This window comes from Pan troglodytes, chromosome 1 (assembly GCF_028858775.2).
Source record: "Pan troglodytes isolate AG18354 chromosome 1, NHGRI_mPanTro3-v2.0_pri, whole genome shotgun sequence".
Taxonomy (NCBI): Eukaryota; Metazoa; Chordata; class Mammalia; order Primates; family Hominidae; genus Pan; species Pan troglodytes.
The window spans coordinates 159,592,278-159,615,547 of NC_072398.2; the positions used below are offsets into that span (position 1 = coordinate 159,592,278).

Here is a 23,270-nt window from a genome sequence, read left to right on the forward strand (position 1 = left end):
AATAATAATAATAAAAAGTAGGCACAGGGGGTTTACCATTTTTCTTTCTGTTTTTGAAAGTTGCATTCTCTACCACATTTTTTCCCCATTGAACTATAACTGATTAAGCTGTGAAACACTACTTGCTTCTTTTCTCCAGTTTGCTAGGAGAAAGGTCTATCTCAACACAAGAGTCAACATTACTATCCAGTAAAACATCACAGTGGTATGCCTCAAAAAAAAAAAAAAAAAAAAAAAAACAAAGTGTACCCTGGAACACAGAATAGTACGTGGGGAATAGCAGGTGATCACTGAGCATGTATAGATACTTAAGCATTATTTGTTTAGTGGATGAGTTTTCTGATCTGCATTTTAAAAGCTCTGTTTTAGAAGGGACATATATTGTTGGTGTCATTGTTACTGTTTCAGATTTCTAGAACTCTGAGATACACAAGATCTCCTGCCAACAACTGAACATTTCTTTGTGGGCCAAGGTAGGGCTTACATTGGTACTTCTTGTGTAAACACTAACACATTTTTTAAAGCTACAATTTTAAGAAAATTTAATCAGCACTTCAATAAACACTTCACTTAGTTGTCTCATTTGCTTATCATAACACTAGAAGGGATAATTTTATCCCCTTTGTTCAACTGAGAAAACTGAGGTGCCAGGGTGCTAAGCTAATACCTCGTATGCTTGATTGTTAAGAAATATGGCCTCCATCCATAACAAACACATTCAAATAGAACTCACAGACAAGAGCAATTATTTAACAGTTCTCTTGGTTGTGTGTTTATATGTTTGTAAAGGTATAACTCTATATTTATGGTATGATGTCTTGAGACACATCCAAGAAGACAAGATTTGTCTTTTCAGTAGATGGAACCAACGTTACTTTACAGTGGTAGTCAATATTTCCAAGTCCTGAATTCTTGATTGATAATATTATCTTTCCTGTCTCTTTTTTCTTCAGCTCTATAGTAAACCCTCATCCCAATGCAGAAATTTAAACAATGTATCTATACTTCCATTCTCTGCAATAAATAGTTTGATGGTGCCAAACACTTGATCAAATGCTATGAGTCATACAAAAGTAAAGTAAATATGATCCTACAGAGTTAAGAAACTTAGACTCTGTAGAAGAAGATGCACATGAGAGTGATAAAGTACAGGTAAAATATAGATGAAGTATAGGTAAAAGCTATAGGAGAAAAGAGGACTTGGCAGATTAATTCAACCAGAGTTAGGTAATAATTCAGGGAAGCTACATAGAGATGGAAGCACAGAGAATCAGAATACCTGAGTCCTTGTCTTATTTTTGCATCTAATTTAAGCACATCATTTGATCCCTGTCAGCCTCACCTCCTCATCTGTAAAACTAAAGGATGGCAACAGCTGATCCCCAGTACTCAGACTTTTTTCAGGTTCTAACTTTGTGAGCAGGTGGCATCTGAGATGGGCACTGATATACGAGTACTGTTTCAACACATACAGACATAGAAGCCCATCTCAGATGAAGGCAAACTGCAAATACAAAAGTGCAGCAAAGGCTTGGATGTGTCCTGAGAATGGAGAGTTTTCTGCCTAGGATGACACATGTGCAAAGTATGGCAGAGTATCAGGTATAAGACTGAAAAAGTAGCTTGCAGAAAGTTTACAGAAGGTCTTACATTCCATACAAAATCCTTTGGATTTTATTAAGCATTTAAAAATAGCCAAAATATAATGGTAATGATTAGAGAATCATTGAGAAGAACTCGAAATCAGTCTAGAGTGTAACAAGTGGAACAATTTAAGTAAATCAGAACTACAAGGCCAGATAATCACTGGCCTTCATTTCACTGGAAAAATCGAAGAACAAACAAGCAGACAAAATTTAAAGGTAAATGGAATATTCAAAAAAATGGAAATGATCAAAGCTTATGAAATTCTTGATCATTAATTAATGCCAAAAGAACGATGTTGCAGACTCCAGAAAATAAGCTAGTTTAGGTAACCTTCCTAACACAAAAGACACAAAGAATAAAATGTAGTAAACAAGAAAACCTGATCATGAAACTCCAAGTTTAGACACCCTACATAAAAGCTTAAATAATTTCACACCCACATACTCACATGTATAAGATCATAAAAACGCATTCAACTTGCAAAAATGTTTTCTGGTTTTGCAATTTCTCCCATGTTTTTACCACACTAACAGTGTCACAGTGAAGACACAGCTGATGGCAGTGACTATTAGTGACCTTAAGAACACAGCTGGATTTCTATTTTTATTTCTGTAAAACCTTCTTTTCTTCAACTAAGTGATGCCCTAGAGGCCCAAGCTAAAGTCTGTATAGTAAGGGCAATGTGTATTGTATAATGTATTTCACACGACAAAGCCAGAGTTTAAAACACACATACACACACCCACACACATCCACATACACACTCCAAAATATGTCAAGACGCTTACATAGAAACCCATTTGCAAACCAGCCTGGTAGGAGTTGCCATACCAAGTTCAAAGAACCGTTCAGGGTCATACAAAATCACCTGTATTGACAACACACTACAAAGCAACTATATATTCATGTAAATTACTTCTGAGTTTCTAAAATAGAGTAAACAAAAAAATCCAAAACATTTGGAAGACATTGATGAACAATTCAAGCTTTGAGACTTTATTTCAGCAACTAGGAAGGATAATAAAAGACAGCGGTATTTGTTTATATTTGAATGATTGCTTCCTTATTCTCCTTACCTCAAATTAGAGGTAATAGTCTTGGAGAGTTTCATCTGGCTATATGAAGATAAAAGCATTTATCTACGAATAGGCAGATTTCTGAATGTGGGTAATAACCAAGGCAAACATATGTTTAAAATTCCTAATGTAATTGATGCTGAGTAGATAGGAGGGTATATTGTGAACTTTGGCAAAATGGTTATTCAGCAAGCAGAATGGGACTTAAGGATGCTGGTCGGCCAGAGAAATAGCTCTGTAGTCGCTAAGAATAAGTTGGCAGAAAAATGCCACTAGTCAGAGCAAGAAAGGAATGGTGTGATTTCTCTACCCATTCACCTCATCGTTTATAACACAAAAATAGAGAGATTTTCTGTAAAAATGATTATTTTTATGTTTATCAAGTTTCAGTCTGTCAAAAATGATGGAACTACCGGAAGATAGACATTGGTTTTTTATCAAATGAAAAAAAAAAAACCCAAAATGTTAGAATAAGTATATAAATACAAATTTTTCTATGAACTTTGGCCTCTAATTCAAGAAAAGAACACCAGTGTACACTTGTTGGCCTGACTTCTTCTAAAGAAGACAAACGGGAAAGCTGACTGACAGGAATCTGAAGCCATTTATCCAATTTTTACATTCTTTCCCTAAATGCAAGAGGAGTTGACTGCAGTAGGGAATCATAAATTGTTAGTCGACCACACTGAGAGCTAATTGAAAAGAGGACCATGGTATGTTTACCTCTCTGCACTCCAGGAGACATGCACAATGAAGGTGTGTTTAGTAAACAAACAGACAGAAAATCTCTACATTGGTCCCTACCACATGACAAGTATGCTACTCGGGCATTCTTCAACCCTAAAGTCGAGGGGGAGAAAAAGACTCCAGAGGGTCTACAGTACAGGAGCATGCAATATTCACACAGACAAAGCTCTCTTCCTAGAAATCGCTGTGCCACAGATGTGAGGTGGTACATGAGGTGATAGAGCATGTCTGTGCTGTATCTATAACTCAGCACATCTCATCTTAGGATCTGGACCATTTGATTTCACCAGAAATAATGGAAAGGAGTATAATTATGTCACCTGTGTAAGACCTGCTTGATTCTTCCAGATACCATAATCCAAAGTTATATACCAGTGGAAAAGCATATCCCATCTGCTTCTCTTTTTCTCTCCTAATCTCTACCCAGTGTTTAAGTAAAATTAAGTGATACAAAAAAGGGAAGTGTAATCTGAGCCTCCGGATATCCCCTGCAGCTGCTCATGGGGAAAGGGGTGGATATTGCTTCAGAGAGGATTTAATTATCTTTTGAGCAAACTCCTCCCACAGTATGTAATGAAACAGGATCACACTGTCAATTGGATCTAATCAATGGTGTATAATTTCTCAGTAAACGTATGTGTTCTCTATTTTGAGTACACATTAATCACCCTCTTGTGCTTGAAACGTTATTTGGGTGTAAATCGTTTGCTTCCCATTAGGTATATGCTTCCTCAGGAAAATGTAAGTTGAGGCCAGTTTTGTCTTACAGAAGCAGAATTAATATAGCTTTAGTAACTCTAAGATTGCAACAGAAATCTTAAAAACATGACTCAAAGCTATTTTAAAGCTTGAGTAATTTAAGGAAATTTCTAGGGAAGTAATTGGTATTGTACCAAAACTAAATATTTCACAGTTACATTTGCTGTTGCCTCAAAATACAAACTGGAGCAATACAAGGGAAAACTGCCAAAACAGAAAATAATATGCAGCAGATGTGGTAATTGGTAGTGATAATCATAATTAGAAAAGATACAAGATATATGTTAAAACCCAGAGTGGATCTTCCTGTTGACAACGGGAAGAAGTCTCAAAGGCTTACACTCCACTCAGCTTGGACACTTTTGCTTCATACCTGAGACAGATCCTCTAAAAACAAACTCGTCATTAGGTCAGCCAGGAAGCCATTCTCTAAATTTCACTCACCATGCTGTTCTCTTTGGCAAAAGAGAAGAAAAGGAAGAGGTCATATCCTCTGACTTTGAAGAAATTGCAAATCAGAGGAGTCTGGCCAATTATCTAGCTATAAATTGCATTAAATAAAAATCCTCCCAAAGTCAAGAAAATATAGAGAATTAATATTTTTGTAAGCAAAAATGAAAGACATCTTTGCAAGACCAGAGAAACATTGATTTAACCAAGTGTAGATTAAGTGAAGTAAAATATGCTTGTTCCATGCAAAGCATCTCAAGTTAAACAGAAAGTTCTGTGGGAACAGGAACCATTTCTGTTTTGCTCATTGCCTCAGAGTGCCTGGCACATAGCACACACTGAATTTGCTAAAGGAATAAGTGAATGAGGAGTGTTTAGATCATCCTTGAGGGAGTGTTTATGCTTTGTTAAGTGCTGTACTGGGTGGTTTATAGATAACAACACATTCGATCTTTGTAATAACTTTCGAGATACTACCAATCCTCATTTGCAAATGAAGATACTGAACTCAGCAAAGTTAAGAAACTTGCCTAGGTTAGTCCAATTAGAAAGGGATGGAATTGGAACTTGAACCAATGTCATCCAGCTCTACAATACATATATTATATACAATGTCATATTTAAAGACTAGAATGTCTTAGCTTTACTAAGAACTAGAAAGAATGACAGCCTGTTCTGTTGTTTGTTTTAAATTCTGATCTGCAAACAGGATCAGTCTCCCTTACATACTCTATTTTATTTTCTCTTTTATTTCAATAAAATGGTAAATATAATACAATCTAATACATTGTTAAAGGGCTGCGTATTCTCTCTGTGTTTGTTTTAAATCTTCAACCTTTTGTTTCCTTTATCCTCTTCCTTTCTTTCTTGTTCTCAATTTAAACTTTTCTTCTCTTTTCTTCATTCTTCTCCTCAAAAAAAATTAAGCAGGTAGTAAGAAAGAAATAGAACAATTTCATTACACACTTTGCCTTAAGGGTGAGAAATCACAGGAACAACTGTTAAAATAGGATAGTCTATCAAAATGGTCTTGAATTTGACACATGCATATTTAGGAATATTATTTCACATCCAATCCAGTAAACATCAATTGAACACATTTGATATAAGATTCAGATGCACATATAGGGAGGAATGTTCCATAACTTCAAGATGTTTATAGTTATATATCACATATATATAACTAATTATAAGTTAAGAAGAAAGAAAACATTTCTGAAGTTAGGTATAAGCAGATGACTAATAATTTTTCTTAGATTGGGGATGGCCTCATGGAAAAACTGGTATTTTTGATGTTTAAGGATGAGCAGGACTTTAATAAGTGCAAAGGGGAATAGGAAGAAGGCCATCTAGGCTTAAGGAGGTTGCATGTGCAAAGGACATGGGGTAATGAAACACTCTATGTGCTCAGAAAATGGCTTGTATGACTAGAGTGAAGAAGCGGTGTGAGTCTGGATAAGTTGACTAGAACCAGATGGCAGAGGTCCCTGAATGCCAGGCTGTAAAGTTTTGGCTTCACTCAATAGACAATGGGGAATACTTGAAGGTGAGCTAGGATAGGCTTTACTTTTTTTTTAGACAGAGTCTCACTCTTTCACCCAGGCTGGAGTGCAGTGGCGCGATCTCGGCTCACTGCAACCTCCACCTCCTGGGTTCAAGTGATTCTAGTGCCTCAGCTTCCTGAGTAGCTGGGACTACAAGCATGTGACACCATGCCCGGCTATTTTTTTGTATTTTTAGTAGAGGCGGGGTTTCGCCATGTTGGCCAAGCTATTCTCGAACTCCTGGCCTCAGGTGATCCACCTGCTTCGGCATCCCAAAGTGCTGGGAGTACAGGCATGAGCCACTGCACCTGAGCAACATAGGCTTTACTCTTGCCTTTCCTAGTACAATCTATTGTCTACTGAGTAGCCAAGTGATCCTTTAAAAATAATCAAACTCTCCTATGGCTTCTCATGTCACTCAGAATGAAACGAAAGCCCTTGCCATAGCCCAGATACATCTCTGATCACATGACCTATCCTGCCTAATTTTACTTAAGGTAAATAGCAGCATGATATTGAAAGGCAACTAAAAACTTGACAGAGATCCTTCAACAGGTCTGGCCATCCCAGAGGCTCAACTAGATGTCTTCTAAGTAATTCAGGCTTCTAGCTTGGACCTATGGGTTCATCTATGCTGACTGTCTTTTGTGGCAAGAGTATGATGTTATAAAGTTCAGTACATGCTGTCTTCCTATATTATCCACTTAATGATCTGTCTTCTTTCTCAAAATACTTAAGGGAGGTAGTCTGACCTGTACAGGTCAAAGTATAATGAGCCTGATACTAAAATGGGAAGAAAGATTCAGCAGAATACAAAAGGAAAAGATGATACTCTCTGAAAAAAGATGTCAAGGTATTTTGTCTCCTTATAGGTTTGTAGTAACTGGGGGAAATGGATGTGAAGCACTGACGTTTACTGAACACCTATTAAGTACCAAACTCTATGTTCAGTATCAAAGATAAAAGATATTTATAATATATCTTGGCTTCTAGACATTCTTGACCTAATCAGGTTAAGATGTATATTACCAGTTACTAAGTAATACAGGGGAAAGGCGGTAATGCTTAATTTGTCATATGGGATTTTCTGAAGGTTTTTTCCCAAGTAATATTTCAGCCCAGTCTTGAAGCTAATTTCTAATAGCTAACAGCTATTTTCTTAAGATCAAGTAGTTGATTGGAATTTGACCTGCTAAGAAGATCCATTGACCCAAATAATACTGAGACCCTTAACTTGAGTATCATTAGCCCTGTTCTTCAAATAATTCAGTTCAACAGTCATATACACACACACAAACCACACATAATAAATGCCAGTCAGTGGGAATAAGGTTGCATAACAATGGCATCCCCCAACAATGGAATGTTATAACACCATTTTAAAAATGAGATATGTGTGTACTAAAGTAGGTATATCATTGTATTTTGTAAAAAATAATTGTATTTGTAACTGTTGCCTAGATTACTTATCTGCCATGACCCCATAGGGAATCCTCCCAAGTTTGTATATTATCTTTAAAGTTCCATATACCCTAATGTTCTGTATTTACCTATTTATTTATATCCCCAACTAGAATAAGCTCTTCCTGAAAGAGAGGATGGGGTTTTATTCATCTTTGCCTATGTGAGGCTTAATTCAACCCCACGAACATAATAGATATTCAGTAGATATTTAAAGAGTACGACTGGTGACATGTAACTTGACATTAGGTATCTGATCTCACATTATGGTGACTAACTTTGCTCTTTGTGTTTTGGTGTACTGATTATTCACGATTACTCCACAGTCTACTGCCTGTAACAATTGCAAGCTAACGATTCATCCCCCAGTTTCTAGTTTATTTCAGGACTAATATAAATATTATATTCACAAGCAACAAAAAAGTATATAAATTTGTGGCATCAGTGAAAAGATGTATGCTATTTTAATTGTAAGGTAATAAATTTAAAATACGCTATTGGTAATATCTTTGTTAAGTTTAAGACAATAGGAGGCTGAGTGGAAGAAGATACAGCTACACTGGGGAAGGCAGAATTAAGTAATAAAAGGATCATACATATCTTATTAAGTGCTGCATTCCCAGCACTTAGGAGAGTGCTTGGTACCTAGTTCAATTAAAACTTGCTGAATGAATGAATGTACTATATTACTATAGCACATTTTCTAGCCTATAATCACGTGGCTTGCTTCAGAAAAGATTGCATTTTGTAGGACAGAAATACTCATTTTGATTATGACCCATTCATTTGATTGAATCATTTACTTAGACATTTCTTGAGCATCTACTATATACCACACTTTGCCAGATTTTATGTCTGGAAACACAAAGATGAATAAGAAATGACCTAGAAGAGTTTAAATCTGTTGGAAGAAATGAATATGTAAACAAATATTTGCAATGCAATGTGATAGTTACATAACATATAATATATATTTCATGGTCTCATGACACAAAAGAGGTAGTCAGCTCAGTTTGTTGGAGAATGAGAGGGGATCCAGGAAAGATTGCCCAAAAATGCATTTTCAAGGATGGATAAGGAGTTTTGAGGGGACTTGAAAATCTACCCATTTAATGTTACTACTTAATTTCTCATAACAAAAATAATTTACCTTTGCTTTTTATGCTTAGCTTTTAAGTTTTATTTCTTATTTATGAAACCATTTATATGCTTTACATATTATTGGTCCTCTACCATTATACAAGTTTTATTACACTTGACATTCTTGAAAAACAACTCTAGCATAACTACTATTGAGAAGGTCATATATTAAATAAAGATTCATTTGTATTTTTAAAATATTTGTCTAGGTCTAGAAAAAGGGACAATGAGGAGTTCCATAGCTGTAAATTAGACTTCGTATATATCAGAAATTGAAAAGCTCTCTGTTCAACAATAGGCTTACTTTCTTTGTCTTTTTATTTTTTAAAAAACTCATTTGTAATTATACACATGCATTAAATAGTTAATTTTGCTCTTTGTTTATTAAAAAATAGTAGTCTCAGCGTTCAAATCCCACTCACCTGGAATCAATAATTGCATTGTCAAGGAAACTTCCCACTGCAGGGACCAATGTATCTTTCATCCCCTTTAATTTCTTGGAAGTGTAAACAGCACAATTTATTCTTCTTGTTACGTAGCAATATAGTCATTTGTGAACATTTCATTAAAACTATCTGCTGGTAATTCAGACTCAGTGTGACTAAACCTGCTCCTGGATTTGAGTTATAAATTTAGAAATGAAGTAGTCGATTTCTTTACTACATTATTCAATTTCTACTAGGAAATAGTGCTTGAAATCCAGGTTTCATTAAGAAAAGGTGGTTAAAATATATTGGCAGGTTTTTTGTTATTACAATTATTATTATTATTATGGTAAATGAAGATCAGTCTCAAACAAGTCCAAGCACGGCTGTAACATTTAATTTCTGGAACACAATATAATTCACTACAACTAGGCAACTGTCCTTTCATAAACAAAGTGAAACCCATTCCGAACACTCCAATAATATCCCAAACTTGGTGAATTTTCAGGTATTCAGTGAAAATTCAACATGACCGTTAGCCAAGTACCATGTGAACTTCCCCATATATAAGACTGTAATATTTCTGATGTATAAATGTAGTCATACATTCAACTCTCCAAATTCTTCAAAATGTCTTTCAACATAAAAACCTAGTCCCTTTTTCATTACAGTAGAGGTCATTCTACCTGTCTAGAGGTCTAGTTTCAATTCCCTCCACTTCAGGCCTCAAACTTCATGGTCCAGCAAGACTAAATCTACCTTTATATTCTATACGACACACCTTGCTCTGTCCTTTTATTATGCCTTCGAATATGTTATTTCTTCTACCCACATGATAGTCTCCTTTAGTAAAACTGTATTTGAAATCTCCCTTGCCCAGGCAGATTTAAAAGCACAATTTGTCTGTGTTACTGGGTATGCACATGCAACTCTAATATTCTGTATTATAATTGTTTGAAGATCTTTTCTCACCAAAAAAGGCCTTGGAAGGGACAATATTCTTGTTTTCCTAGCATTTAGTATAGTATTTAGCTAATAAAACACAGCTATATATACGCATGAATGACTATTTGTCCACTAATACAAATATTTACAGTACATATAAGAGGAATAATAATGTTAGTAGCTTTTGAGTACTTAGCATGTGTTTAGTTGATGTAATAGGCTGTATGTGCTTCATCTCCAATTCTCACCACAGCCCTGTGAGGTGGATTCTATTATTTCTATTATTTTTATTTTGACCTTGAGAAAACTGAAGCTCTGAGAAGTTAGCCACATAGCCCACACATTGTCATATAGCAGAATCAGATATGAACTTCAGTCTGTCTGACTCCAATGTCAGTGCTTTCCCCGATGCACCTGGCTACCTTTTGATTATTGTCAAGATCCTGGAAGACACAAATTAGATTTTGATTTAATCTTTTCCATTTCTTTCCAGCTCCAAGTACAGCCCAGTATGGAATTACCGGGAGCGCTGATGTTCTTTTCTCCTGCTGGTACCTTGTGTTGACACTGTCCTCTTTCACCAGCATATTCTACCTGAAGAATGCCATTCTACAATAAATTCAAAGACCCATAAAAGGCTTTTAAGGATTCTCTGAAAGTGCTGATGGCTGGATCCAATCTGGTACAGTTTGTTAAAAGCAGCGTGGGATATAATCAGCAGTGCTTACATGGGGATGATCGCCTTCTGTAGAATTGCTCATTATGTAAATACTTTAATTCTACTCTTTTTTGATTAGCTACATTACCTTGTGAAGCAGTACACATTGTCCTTTTTTTAAGACGTGAAAGCTCTGAAATTACTTTTAGAGGATATTAATTGTGATTTCATGTTTGTAATCTACAACTTTTCAAAAGCATTCAGTCATGGTCTGCTAGGTTGCAGGCTGTAGTTTACAAAAACGAATATTGCAGTGAATATGTGATTCTTTAAGGCTGCAATACAAGCATTCAGTTCCCTGTTTCAATAAGAGTCAATCCACATTTACAAAGATGCATTTTTTTCTTTTTGATAAAAAAGCAAATAATATTGCCTTCAGATTATTTCTTCAAAATATAACACATATCTAGATTTTTCTGCTCGCATGATATTCAGGTTTCAGGAATGAGCCTTGTAATATAACTAACTGGCTGTGCAGCTCTGCTTCTCTTTCCTGTAAGTTCAGCATGGGTGTGCCTTCATAAAATAATATTTTTCTCTTTGTCTCCAACTAATATAAAATGTTTTGCTAAATCTTACAATTTGAAAGTAAAAATAAACCAGAGTGATAAAGTTAAACCATACACTATCTCTAAGTAACGAAGGAGCTATTGGACTGTAAAAATCTCTTCCTGCACTGACAGTGAGGTTTGAGAATTTTGCCCCACACTAACTCAGTTCTTGTGATGAGAGACAATTTAATAACAGTATAGTAAATATACCATATGATTTCTTTAGTTGTAGCTAAATGTTAGATCCACGGTGGGAAATCATTCCCTTTAAAATGACAGCACAGTCCACTCAAAGGATTGCCTAGCAATACAGCATCTTTTCCTTTCACTAGTCCAAGCCAAAAATTTTAAGATGATTTGTCAGAAAGGGCACAAAGTCCTATCACCTAATATTACAAGAGTTGGTAAGCGCTCATCATTAATTTTATTTTGTGGCAGCTAAGTTAGTATGACAGAGGCAGTGCTCCTGTGGACAGGAGCATTTTGCATATTTTCCATCTGAAAGTATCACTCAGTTGATAGTCTGGAATGCTGTTATATATTTTAAAACTTCCAAAATATATTATAACAAACATTCTATATCGGTATGTAGCAGACCAATCTCTAAAATAGCTAATTCTTCAATAAAATCTTTTTATATAGCCATTTCAGCTCAAACAAGTAAAACCAAAAAAGACCATCCTTTATTTTTTCTTACATGATATATGTAAGATGTGATCAAATAAAGACAAAACACCAGTGATGAGAATATCTTAAGATAACTAATTATCAAATTATTGTGAATGTTAAATTATTTCTACTATAAAGAAGCAAAACTACATTTTTGAAGGAAAATGCTGTTACTCTAAACATTAATTTACAGGAATAGTTTGATGGTTTCACTCTTTACTAAAGAAAGACCATCATCTTGAAAGCCATTTTACAGGTTTGATGAAGTTACCAATTTCAGTACACCTAAATTTCTACAAATAGTCCCCTTTTACAAGTTGTAACAACAAAGACCCTATAATAAAATTAGATACAAGAAATTTTGCAGTGGTTATACATATTTGAGATATCTAGTATGTTGCCCTAGCAGGGATGGCTTAAAAACTGTGATTTTTTTTTCTTCAAGTAAAACTTAGTCCCAAAGTACACCATAAATCAATTTTAATTAGAAAAATGAATCTTAAATGAGGGGACATAAGTATACTCCTTCCACAAAATGGCAATAATAAGGCATAAAGCTAGTAAATCTACTAACTGTAATAAATGTATGACATTATTTTGATTGATACATTAAAAAAGAGTTTTTAGAACAAATATGGCATTTAACTTTATTATTTATTTGCTTTTAAAAAATATTCTTTGTGGAATTGGTGAATAAACTATAAAATATTATTTTGTATTGCAGCTTTAAAGTGGCACACTCCATAATAATCTACTTACTAGAAATAGTGGTGCTACCACAAAAAAATGTTAACCATCAGTACCATTGTTTGGGAGAAAGAAACAGATCAAGAATGCATATTATTCAGTGACCGCTTTCCTAGAGTTAAAATACCTCCTCTTTGTAAGGTTTGTAGGTAAATTGAGGTATAAACTATGGATGAACCAAATAATTAGTTCAAAGTGTTGTCATGATTCCGAATTTGTGGAGTCTGGTGTTTTTACCATAGAATGTGACAGAAGTACAGTCATAGCTCAGTAGCTATATGTATTTGCCTTTATGTTAGAAGAGACTTTCTTGAGTGACATTTTTAAATAGAGGAGGTATTCACTATGTTTTTCTGTATCACAGCAGCATTCCTAGTCCTTAGGCCCTCGGACAGAGTGAAATCATGAGTATTTATGAGTTCAATATTGTCAAATAAGGCTACAGTATTTGCTTTTTTGTGTGAATGTATTGCATATAATGTTCAAGTAGATGATTTTACATTTATGGACATATAAAATGTCTGATTACCCCATTTATCAGTCCTGACTGTACAAGATTGTTGCAATTTCAGAATAGCAGTTTTATAAATTGATTTATCTTTTAATCTATAACAATTTTTGTTAGCTGTTCATTTCAGGATTATATTTTCTACAAGTTCCACTTGTGGGACTCCTTTTGTTGCCCCTATTTTTTTTAAAGAAGGAAGAAAGAAAAATAAGTAGCAGTTTAAAAATGAGAACGGAGAGAAAACAAAAAGAATGAAAAGGAAAGGCAGTAAAGAGGGAAAAAAAAGGAAGGATGGAAGGAATGAAGGAAGGAAGGGAGGAAGGGGAGAAGGTAGGAAGAAAGAAAGGATGAGAGGGAAGGAAGAATCAGAGTATTAGGGTAGTTAACTTACATATTTGCATTCTTAGTTTAACTGCAAGTGGTGTAACTATGTTTTACAATGATCGCATTTGAAACATAAGTCCTATTATACCATTAAGTTCCTATTATGCAGCAATTATATAATAAAAAGTACTGCCCAAGTTATAGTAATGTGGGTGTTTTTGAGACACTAAAAGATTTGAGAGGGAGAATTTCAAACTAAAAGCCACTTTTGGGGGGTTTATAACTTAACTGAAAAATTAATGCTTCATCATAACATTTAAGCTATATCTAGAAAGTAGACTGGAGAACTGAGAAAATTACCCAGGTAATTCAGGGCAAAAATATATACATATATATATAAATACCCCTACATTTGAAGTCAGAAAACTCTGAAAAACTGAATTATCAAAGTCAATCATCTATAATGATCAAATTTACTGAATAATTGTTAATTTATCCATTGTGCTTAGCTTTGTGACACAGCCAAAAGTTACCTATTTAATCTTTTCAATAAAAATTGTTTTTTGAAATCCAGAAATGATTTAAAAAGAGGTCAGGTTTTTAACTATTTATTGAAGTATGTGGATGTACAGTATTTCAATAGATATGAATATGAATAAATGGTATGCCTTAAGATTCTTTGAATATGTATTTACTTTAAAGACTGGAAAAAGCTCTTCCTGTCTTTTAGTAAAACATCCATATTTCATAACCTGATGTAAAATATGTTGTACTGTTTCCAATAGGTGAATATAAACTCAGTTTATCAATTAAAATATGTATTTGACTCATTTTAAAACTCTATTAGCTTAAGAGAAAGAAGGAAGAAATAATAATTTGAAGATATTTCTGCTATTCTCTTTATTTCCTGTATTACACTCATCTTTCTGCTTACTCTAAAGCAGTACAGGGTAAAAATTTTAGATGCTACAGTTTCAAATGACTCCACACTATATTCTTTCTTGCTGTTGCTGATTCCTAAAAGGTTTGATGAGCTGAACTACATCTAAACTAAAAACCTTATTTAGAACCTTTACCTGGTAAAATACAGCAGAGTTAGCAACAGAGACTAAATATCCTGTTGATAAAATCCTGATGACCTTACAGGCTAAACAACTGAAAACTCAAATGCTTGTAAGAGCCAGGCAGAGTGTAATTTCTTAACAGCTGGGTATAAAACAACGGGCACCTGAAGGTATTCAGATACAATTTCCTTAAAAATACCTTGGTTTCCAAGCAAAACACATTATTTGGCTGAGAACCTTTAGTTTGTAAATACCAAACCATAATATACAAATGAGATCTCAAGCCAAATGAATTTTTTAAGCCCTCTTTCCCATATCTGTTCATCTATGATAGTCAACTGAATAAATGAGAACAATGTGATAGATAAAACAACAAAGCATAAAAAAGATTCATGCTTGGTTTTATAAGCTATTTTGAAATATAGGTATCATTGCTATTCTGAGAAACCCATATACACCAAAGCCCTCCCTCCACAAAAAAACTGGAAATGTTCTAATAAATGTCTGATTTTCCCCACAGCTTCATTATTTCTTCCCTTTTCAACATCTATCTTATCTATCTATCTTGAATAAATTACATCGCAGAAACAGAAACATCAAGTATCAGACACGGAAAACCAGCACATGAAACAGAGCTAGTTTCCCTCTCAAAAGAATAGGGCAAAACATAGATGCTTCAAAATCATATCTAGGTATACAGAAAATAATTATTCACTTTAACCTGACAGTCAGAAATGTAAGTAAGAATTTGTAGAGATAATTTTCCAAGGTAATTCATTCAAGTTAGTGGAATTTGATCCAAACACCCATCAATGTACTCCCTCTGAACTTTCCAAGAAGCATACACCTTCACATTTACATTCACTGTTTTTCTAGTAATTCCAAACTTACTAAAAAGTATTTCAGAGTTGATATCGCTGGTGGAAAGAGAGCAATTTAGCAAACAAATAAATGCTTTCCAGTATTCCTAGAAAGAAGGAAGAGGAATACGTTTCATTCTTCTCCCTAGAAGCTCTACCCACAGTCATCCTAAAGCTAGACCAATCTCTCCCAGGGCTTTCCTTCAGTCTAAGAAACATGCTTCACTTCAGAGACAATTGTGGCAACTATAGTTTTCCCCAAAGGGTCACAACTACCTCTCCCTTGCATTTTACAATGGAGCACTTTTGCAAGTGTTGCTATTGTGGCTTTCTCAAAACTTTCAAATACTTAAAGGAGAAAATATTATTGTCATGTATTGATGGTGAAAACGAGATTCAGAAATTTTGAGTCACTTGCTGAAGATTATACTTCAACTAAGTGGCAGATCTGAGCCAAATATGCAATGAAAAATGTTCCCAAATTGTTTCCAGTCCCAGACTACCTAGGAAAAAGAAAAGCATATAATCACATTGCTAGCTTCATAGACAACTATTTGCATATTTTTATTTATATATTTATATAAATATAAGCACATTTTAAATATAAATATAGATACTTATGACATCCTTGTATTTTCCAATACCTGCAGAGGGTATGAGATTTAAAGGCTAATCAGATTGTACATGTCATCTAAAACTTTGGAAATGTGAAACTCACAGTGCAGTTGCCTTTGGACACACAGCCTTGGGTTGTATGAGACTGGTCACACCAAGTGGAGAATCTTGTCATAATCGCATGTATCTTCTTTTTGTATAGCATTTTGCAAAAAATGTGTCAAGTTTGGGATAATCCACTAAGACTATTCCTCAGACATCTGCAATCAACAGAATTTTGGGGGAAATGGAGATCAGAATACATACATACTTTTAAAAAAATTCACAATAGAATACTGATTTTAATCTGAGTGATGTTGTTTGAGGCCATTTATATTGAAATACTAACATGAACATCTGTTTGTGCTGGGACAGTAGAACAAGAGAAAGATTCTAATTCTAGAAATTAAATGATATGCAACCTAAGAAATACATTTGTACTTTGTTTTCAAAATATGAATATAATACAAATCCTATGGATATCACCACTTAGTTTGAAAAACATAAAAAGTGTGATTTTCATACACTTATGAAATGAATAAATCAATTCATTAATGAAGGACCTGATAAGATATTACAACCAGATAAAAGGATAATTTAAAGAACATACACATTTATAGATCAAAAACCTTGAAATTAATGTACTAATAGAGGCAAAACTGGCTTCCAGAGTGAGGAGGAGAATTCAATTGAACCTTTACCCCTCAGAATTTATTTCCATATCTGTAGACGAGAAATATTTTGCCTTAGTATTATTTATTTACAACTTGAAAAAGAGTTCAAATATAATGAAAAATACAGAGGCTCCAAAAGAATCAGAATCAGGTAACCTGTAAAAGTGTGTTCCAAGTAATTAGTGGTTTTTCATTTCAGCAAAAATTCTTCTCTGCAATGAAGAGACATAATTTTTTTTTTCTTTTTTAGATGGAGTTTTGCTCGGTTGCCCTGGATGGAGTGCAGTGGTGTGATCTTGGCTCATTGCAACCTCCGCCTCCTGGGTTCAAGCGATTCTCCTGCATCAGCCTCCCCAGTAGCTGGGATTACGGGCACGTGCCACCACACCTGGCTAAGTTTTGTATTTTTAGTAGAGGTGGGGTTTCACCATGTTGGCCAGGCTGGTCTAGAACTCCTGACCTCAAGTGATCCACCTCCCTCGGCCTCCTAAAGTGCTGGGATTACAGGCGTGAGCCACCGCTCCCAGACGAGATGTAAAATTTTTTAAGCCATTGAATTAAATTCATTGCTAACATTTTGAGCTTGATAATATAATTCCTACTTTAATGACTCAAAAAAAAAAAAAAAAAAAACCCAAGTAACCTATCTATCTAATAATCTATGTTTTAATTACTCCTTTTCTTCCTTATCTCACAAACCATAATCCAATAGTCTGGGACATGTGAAAGAGAAAGTAAACAGTCACAAGAACTGCCTTGCTTCCAGAATCCACTTTGTTGAAAAAATAATATATTTTGGGCACTTGTTAAAAAGAATTAACAGAAAAAGTCTTTTTTTTTTTTTTTGCCACAGGGGCATTTAATTCATGGTATAACAGGAATTTTATATCAAAAACAGTAAGAATAATGAAGTAACAGTTGAGATAGCAATATTTCATCAACCAAATACTATGATAATGATAAAAACATTGCAAGAAGCTATAGCCAGAACTGAGTGTTCTGCTCCTACTTAGTGCTAATGAGCCCAGTCCTAGCACACAGCTTGGTTTGGTAGAAACTACAAGAGGTAGCACGGTTCATTACACCTTCAAAACTTTAAAATGTTAAAGAGGGTGGTTTCCCTCCTTCATTTCAAATGGATTGCTAAAAGCACTGGGCTATTCCTTGGTGGAAATTTGAATTTGCCAGTTTCATCATTAATTTTGACTTTTTACATTCAAAAAAGAGTTAACTTTACATTAAGTCACAGCAGACTTAGACCTCCCGCAGTTCTGAATTGTGCTTAAACAAGTATTCAAGCACATGGGATTTCTCAAGAAAATTTGGGGACCATATCTTAGAAAAAAAAACTTACAAAATATTCATTGAAGACTATAATATGCTAAAGCTAAGGAACAAAATTCTCTTGATTGTTCTAAAAATACCTAGTAAGAGCCACAGAACTCTTCCATAGTTTTCTAAGTAGTTTCATAAGTGTGGATTGTGGTTGCCCTGAAACTTGACATCTCCCTACCAAGTACTTGACAAGTGACCTGGCAAAAATGTGTTCAATAGCTCATTTTTGACATACTCCTTAAGAGATCATTGCCAGAGATTTGAAACTGCTTCAAGCTGATGTCTTTTTTAAAACAAAACACATACTCACACACAAATACAAAATCGCATTGCTATCAGTGATCTGGAAAATAAGCTTGCAAGCTGGCCATGTGGTGTTCTGAATAATTTTTTTAAAGTAGAAGAAGAAATGACAACAGTGCAACCAACAGTTTCTGTTTAAGTTTTATTTGCTAAGACGTTAGCATAAGGAACATCTTGTGATTTAATTAATCAGAAGATGGCACCTGCTTTAAATACTGACATGGAGAAAAGCAGATTTTTTTAAAAAATTGGAATAAATTAATTTCTTGTAATACATTTTTCTTGTTGATAAACAACTAAATTATGCTTTGAAATGTCTTACTGTCTAATAACTTTAAATGTTGACAAGGAGAAAGACTGGGTTTTTTTTTTTACATTTGAATAAGCAATTTTTTTTCTGGAAACATATATATTTCTAATTCATAGATAAACTAGTATGTGTGTTCAGAATTCCTGTTCTCTCATTATTCAGGTTTCAAAATGTATTAACAAAGCTTTTATGGTTTTATAATAGACAATTAGATATCTTTCATCAGGTAACATAAGAACTTGTATAGTGGTATATTAGTCAGTTTTCACACTGCTGATAAAGATATAACCGAGACAGGGCAATATGCAAAAGAAAGAGGTTTTTTTGGACCTACAGTTCCATGTGGCTGGGGAAGCCTCACAATCACAGTGGAAGGTGAAAGGCACGTCTCATATGGCAGCAGACAAGAGAAAAGAGCTTGTGCAGATAAACTCCCCCTTATAAAACCATCAGATCTCATGAGACCCATTCACTACCATAAGAACAGCATGGGAAAGACCTGCTCCCATGATTCAATTACCTCCCACCAAGTCCCTCCCACAATCTGTGGGAATTCCAAATGAGACTTGGGTACCCGAGGACACAGCCAAACCATATCATTTCCACCCCTGGTCCCTCCCAAATCTCATGTCCTCACATTTCAAAAACCAATCATGCTTTCCCAACAGTCCCTCAAAGTCTTAACTCATTTCAGCACTATCTAAAAAGTCCACAGTCTAAAGTCTCATCTGAGACAAGGCAAGTCTCTTCCGCCTATGAGCGGCCAGTAAAATCAAAAGCAAGTTAGTTACTTCCTAGATGCAATGGAAGTACAGGCATTGGGTAAACATAGCCATTCCAAGTGGAAGAAATTGGCCAGAACAAAGGGGCTACAGGGACGGTCAAGTCTTAAAGCTCCAAAATGATCTCCTTTGACTCCATTTCTCACATCCAGGTCATGCTGATGCAAGAGGTGGGCTCCCATGGCCTTAGGCAGCTCCGCCTCTGCAGCTTTGCAGGGTATAGCCCTCCTCCTGGCTGCTTTCACCAGCTGGCATTGAGTGTCTGTGCCTTTTCCAGGTGCATGGTGCAAGCTGTTGGTGGATCTATGATTCTGGGATCTGGAGGACAGTGGCCCACTTCTCACAGCTCCACTAGGTGGTGTCCCCGTAGGGACTCTGTGTGGGGGCTCCACTCCACATTTTCCTTCTGCACTGCCCCAGCAGAGGTTCTCCATGAGGAGAACTTCATTCTGGGCATCCAGGCATTTCTATACATCCTCTGAAATTTAGGTGGTGGTTTCCAAGCCTCAATTTTTGACTTCCATGCACCCACAGGCTCGACACCATGTGGAAGCTGCCAAGGCTTGGGGCTTCCACTGTCTGAAGCAACAGCCCAAGCTGGACCTTGGCTTCTTTTAAATCATCCTTGGAGCAACTGGGAAGCAGAGCACCAAGTTCCTAGACTGCACATAGCAGAGGGACCCTGGGCCAGGCCCACAAAACCATTTTTTTCCTCCAAAACCTAGGGGCCTGTGATGGCAGGGGCTGCTGCAAAGGTCTCTGACGTGCCCTGGAGACATATTCCCCACTGTCTTGGTGACATTCAGCTCCTCATTACTTATGCAATTTTCTGCAGCCAGCTTGAATTTCTCCTCAGAAAATGGGATTTTCTTTTCTATCACATTTTCAGTCTGTAAATTTTTCAAACTTTTATACTGTTTCCCTTTTAAAACTGAATGCCAGCCAGGTGCACTGGCTCATGCTTGTAATCTCAGCACTTTGGGAGTCTGAGACAGGCAGATCACCTGAGGTCAGGAATTTGAGACCAACCTGGCCAACATGATAAAACCCCATCTCTACTAAAAATATAAAAATTAGTGAGGCATGGTGGCACATGCCTGTAATCTCAACTGCTTCGGAGGCTGAGGCAGAAGAATTGCTTGAACCCAGGAGGCAGAGGTTGCAGTGAGCTGAGATCATGCCACTGCACTCCTGCCTGGGTGACAAAGTGAGACTCTGTCTCAAAAACAAAACAAAACAAAACAGAACACTGAATGCCTTTAACAACACCCAAGTCACCTGTTGAATGCTTTGTTGCTTAGAAATTTCTTCCTCCAAATATCCTAAATCACCTCTCTCAACTTCAAAGTTCTACACATCTCTAGGGCAAGGGCAAAATGCTACCCATCTCTTTGCTAAAACATAACAAGAGTCACCTTTGCTCCAGTTCCCAATAAGTTATTCATTTCCATCTGAGACCACCTCAGCCTGGATTTTATTGTCCATATCATTATCAGCATTTTGGTCAAAACCATTCAACAAGTCTCTAGGAAGTTCCAAACTTTCCCACATTTTCCTGTCTTCTTCTGAGCCCTTCAAACTATTCCAACCCCTGCCTGTTACCCAGTTCCAAAGTCACTTCCACATTTTCAGGTATCTTTTCAGCAGCACTCCACTCCTGATACTAATTTACTATATTAGTCAGTTTTCACACTGCTGATAAAGACATACCTGAGGCTGGGCAATTTACAAAAGAAAGAGGTTTATCAGACTTACAGTTTCACGTGGCTGGGGAGGCCTCACAATCATGGTGGAAGGTGAAAGGCACATCTCACATGGCAGCAGAGAAGAGAAGAGAAATTGTGAAGGAAAACTCCCCCTTATAAAACCATCAGATCTCATGAGACTTACTCACTATCATGAGAACAGCATGGGAAAGACCTGCCCCCATGGTTCAATTACCTCCCACCAAGTCCCTCTCACAATATGTGGGAATTCAAAATGAGATTTGTGTGGGGACATGGCCAAACAATATCAAATGGTTTTGATTTTTACGTTGAGGCACATTCTCAGGCTAGTATCATTTCAAGAAGAACCTGTTATTTGTTGATTTTGGAAATTTTAAAAATCAGATTTAATTTACACTGAAAAGTGGTCGACCTTAACGTTTCTCAGATAACCTGAAATGTTCATGTGGCATTCATTCATTCATTAATCCATCCACTTATTTGACAATAAAATATGATTTAGGTGACCTCTGAAGAGCTGTCTAAAAAGAAATACCTGGTAGAGTTAATCTGGATGTTTAGGACACTATGATCAAACTGAAGAAAAAGGCACCCATTTCTCTAATCCTTTCTTTGGGAAGCTGATTTCACTTTAAACTGAAAGTGAGAAAGGAAAAGGAAGAAGAAAAGAAACAGAGGGTGAAAGAAGAGAAAGAGGAAGGGAAAGAAAGAGATTAATGTATATTTTCTCCTAAGAAAGGCTCTTTTGTGTGTGTCGGTGTGTGTGTGCATGTGTGTTTCCTGTTGCCTGGATCTATCATAAAAAGCAATGTCTTCTCTGGAATGGGGCTTCAGTTTCCACATTTACAATTAGTACATATTACAATTAGTGATATGAATAAAGGCTGTTATCCTACATCTTCCAAGTTGTCATTCCTCTTCTTTCTTTAAAACTTTCATTATTTTTCATATAAAATTAAATTTCTACAATAGTATATCATACTCTTTTCTCAAGAAAATATGACAATATTCCATTGCATCACAGAATGCAATGAAAAATATAAAACTTCCATTTCTCTGTGACTTTGATATTAAAAATGAATTCTAGTCAATTGCTGAAATTGTTTAATAATAAAAATCTGACTTTGAATAGGTTACCATTCCCTAAATATGCACAGTAAAAATAAAGATTGAGATCTTCTGTAATTGTTAGTTACGAGCTTTGGGTGACATTAAAAAAAAAAATCCAAAAAGTCTTGAAAATTTAACACTTTTTAGCCTCCAGAAAAAAATTTAAATGTTTTCAAAAATAGATAAAAATAAAACTTCATTTTAAGCGTTCTTGATTTTTCATAAATCTGTAATATCTGTGTATTCTCACATAACATACTCTATCAGTTCTGGACTCAAACAACAGAAAGACTGGCCAAGTTGAAAAAAATAATTTATTGGAAGGTTCTTGAATGGCTCTCAAGAAAGAGAAACTTTTGAATGATGGAAAACTTCAATGGTAGGATGGTACCAAGGTAGGAAATGCAGCCAGTAGGCAAATGTACAGCTAAAGTTGTGCCACAGAAACAGGTAAGCATGCCACGTTGATGGGATTCACACTACTTCATGATATGGCACCTTGGCATAATAATTTTAAGCTGAATACATTTGCAAAATGGTAGGTGCTGGAAAGACTCTGTCCTCCCACTTTTCCCCAGGTCACCAGACCCTCTTATGAGAAGTGCCTTCTCTATGACCAGAGGAAAGGCACATCCTTATCTCTAAAGACAGAGAAAAGCCTAAAGGAATCTGAACAAATAGGCCTCACTAAGTTTCCCCCAGTTTACTACTGTATTAGGCTATTCTTGCATTGTTATAAA

At 35.6% G+C, this 23,270-nt stretch overlaps 1 protein-coding gene across 1 annotated transcript in view; it reads left to right on the forward strand.

Moving 5' to 3' along the window:
* Window positions 1-22,317, forward strand: part of NEGR1 (neuronal growth regulator 1) — an 882,773-nt gene extending 860,456 nt beyond the window's left edge. The window contains exon 7 of the mRNA XM_016940331.4: window positions 10,688-22,317. Within this exon, the coding sequence (XP_016795820.1) occupies window positions 10,688-10,812 (125 nt within the window). The 3' untranslated portion in view covers window positions 10,813-22,317. The remainder of the gene's footprint in view (window positions 1-10,687) is intronic.
* Window positions 22,318-23,270: the final 953 nt, after the last annotated feature.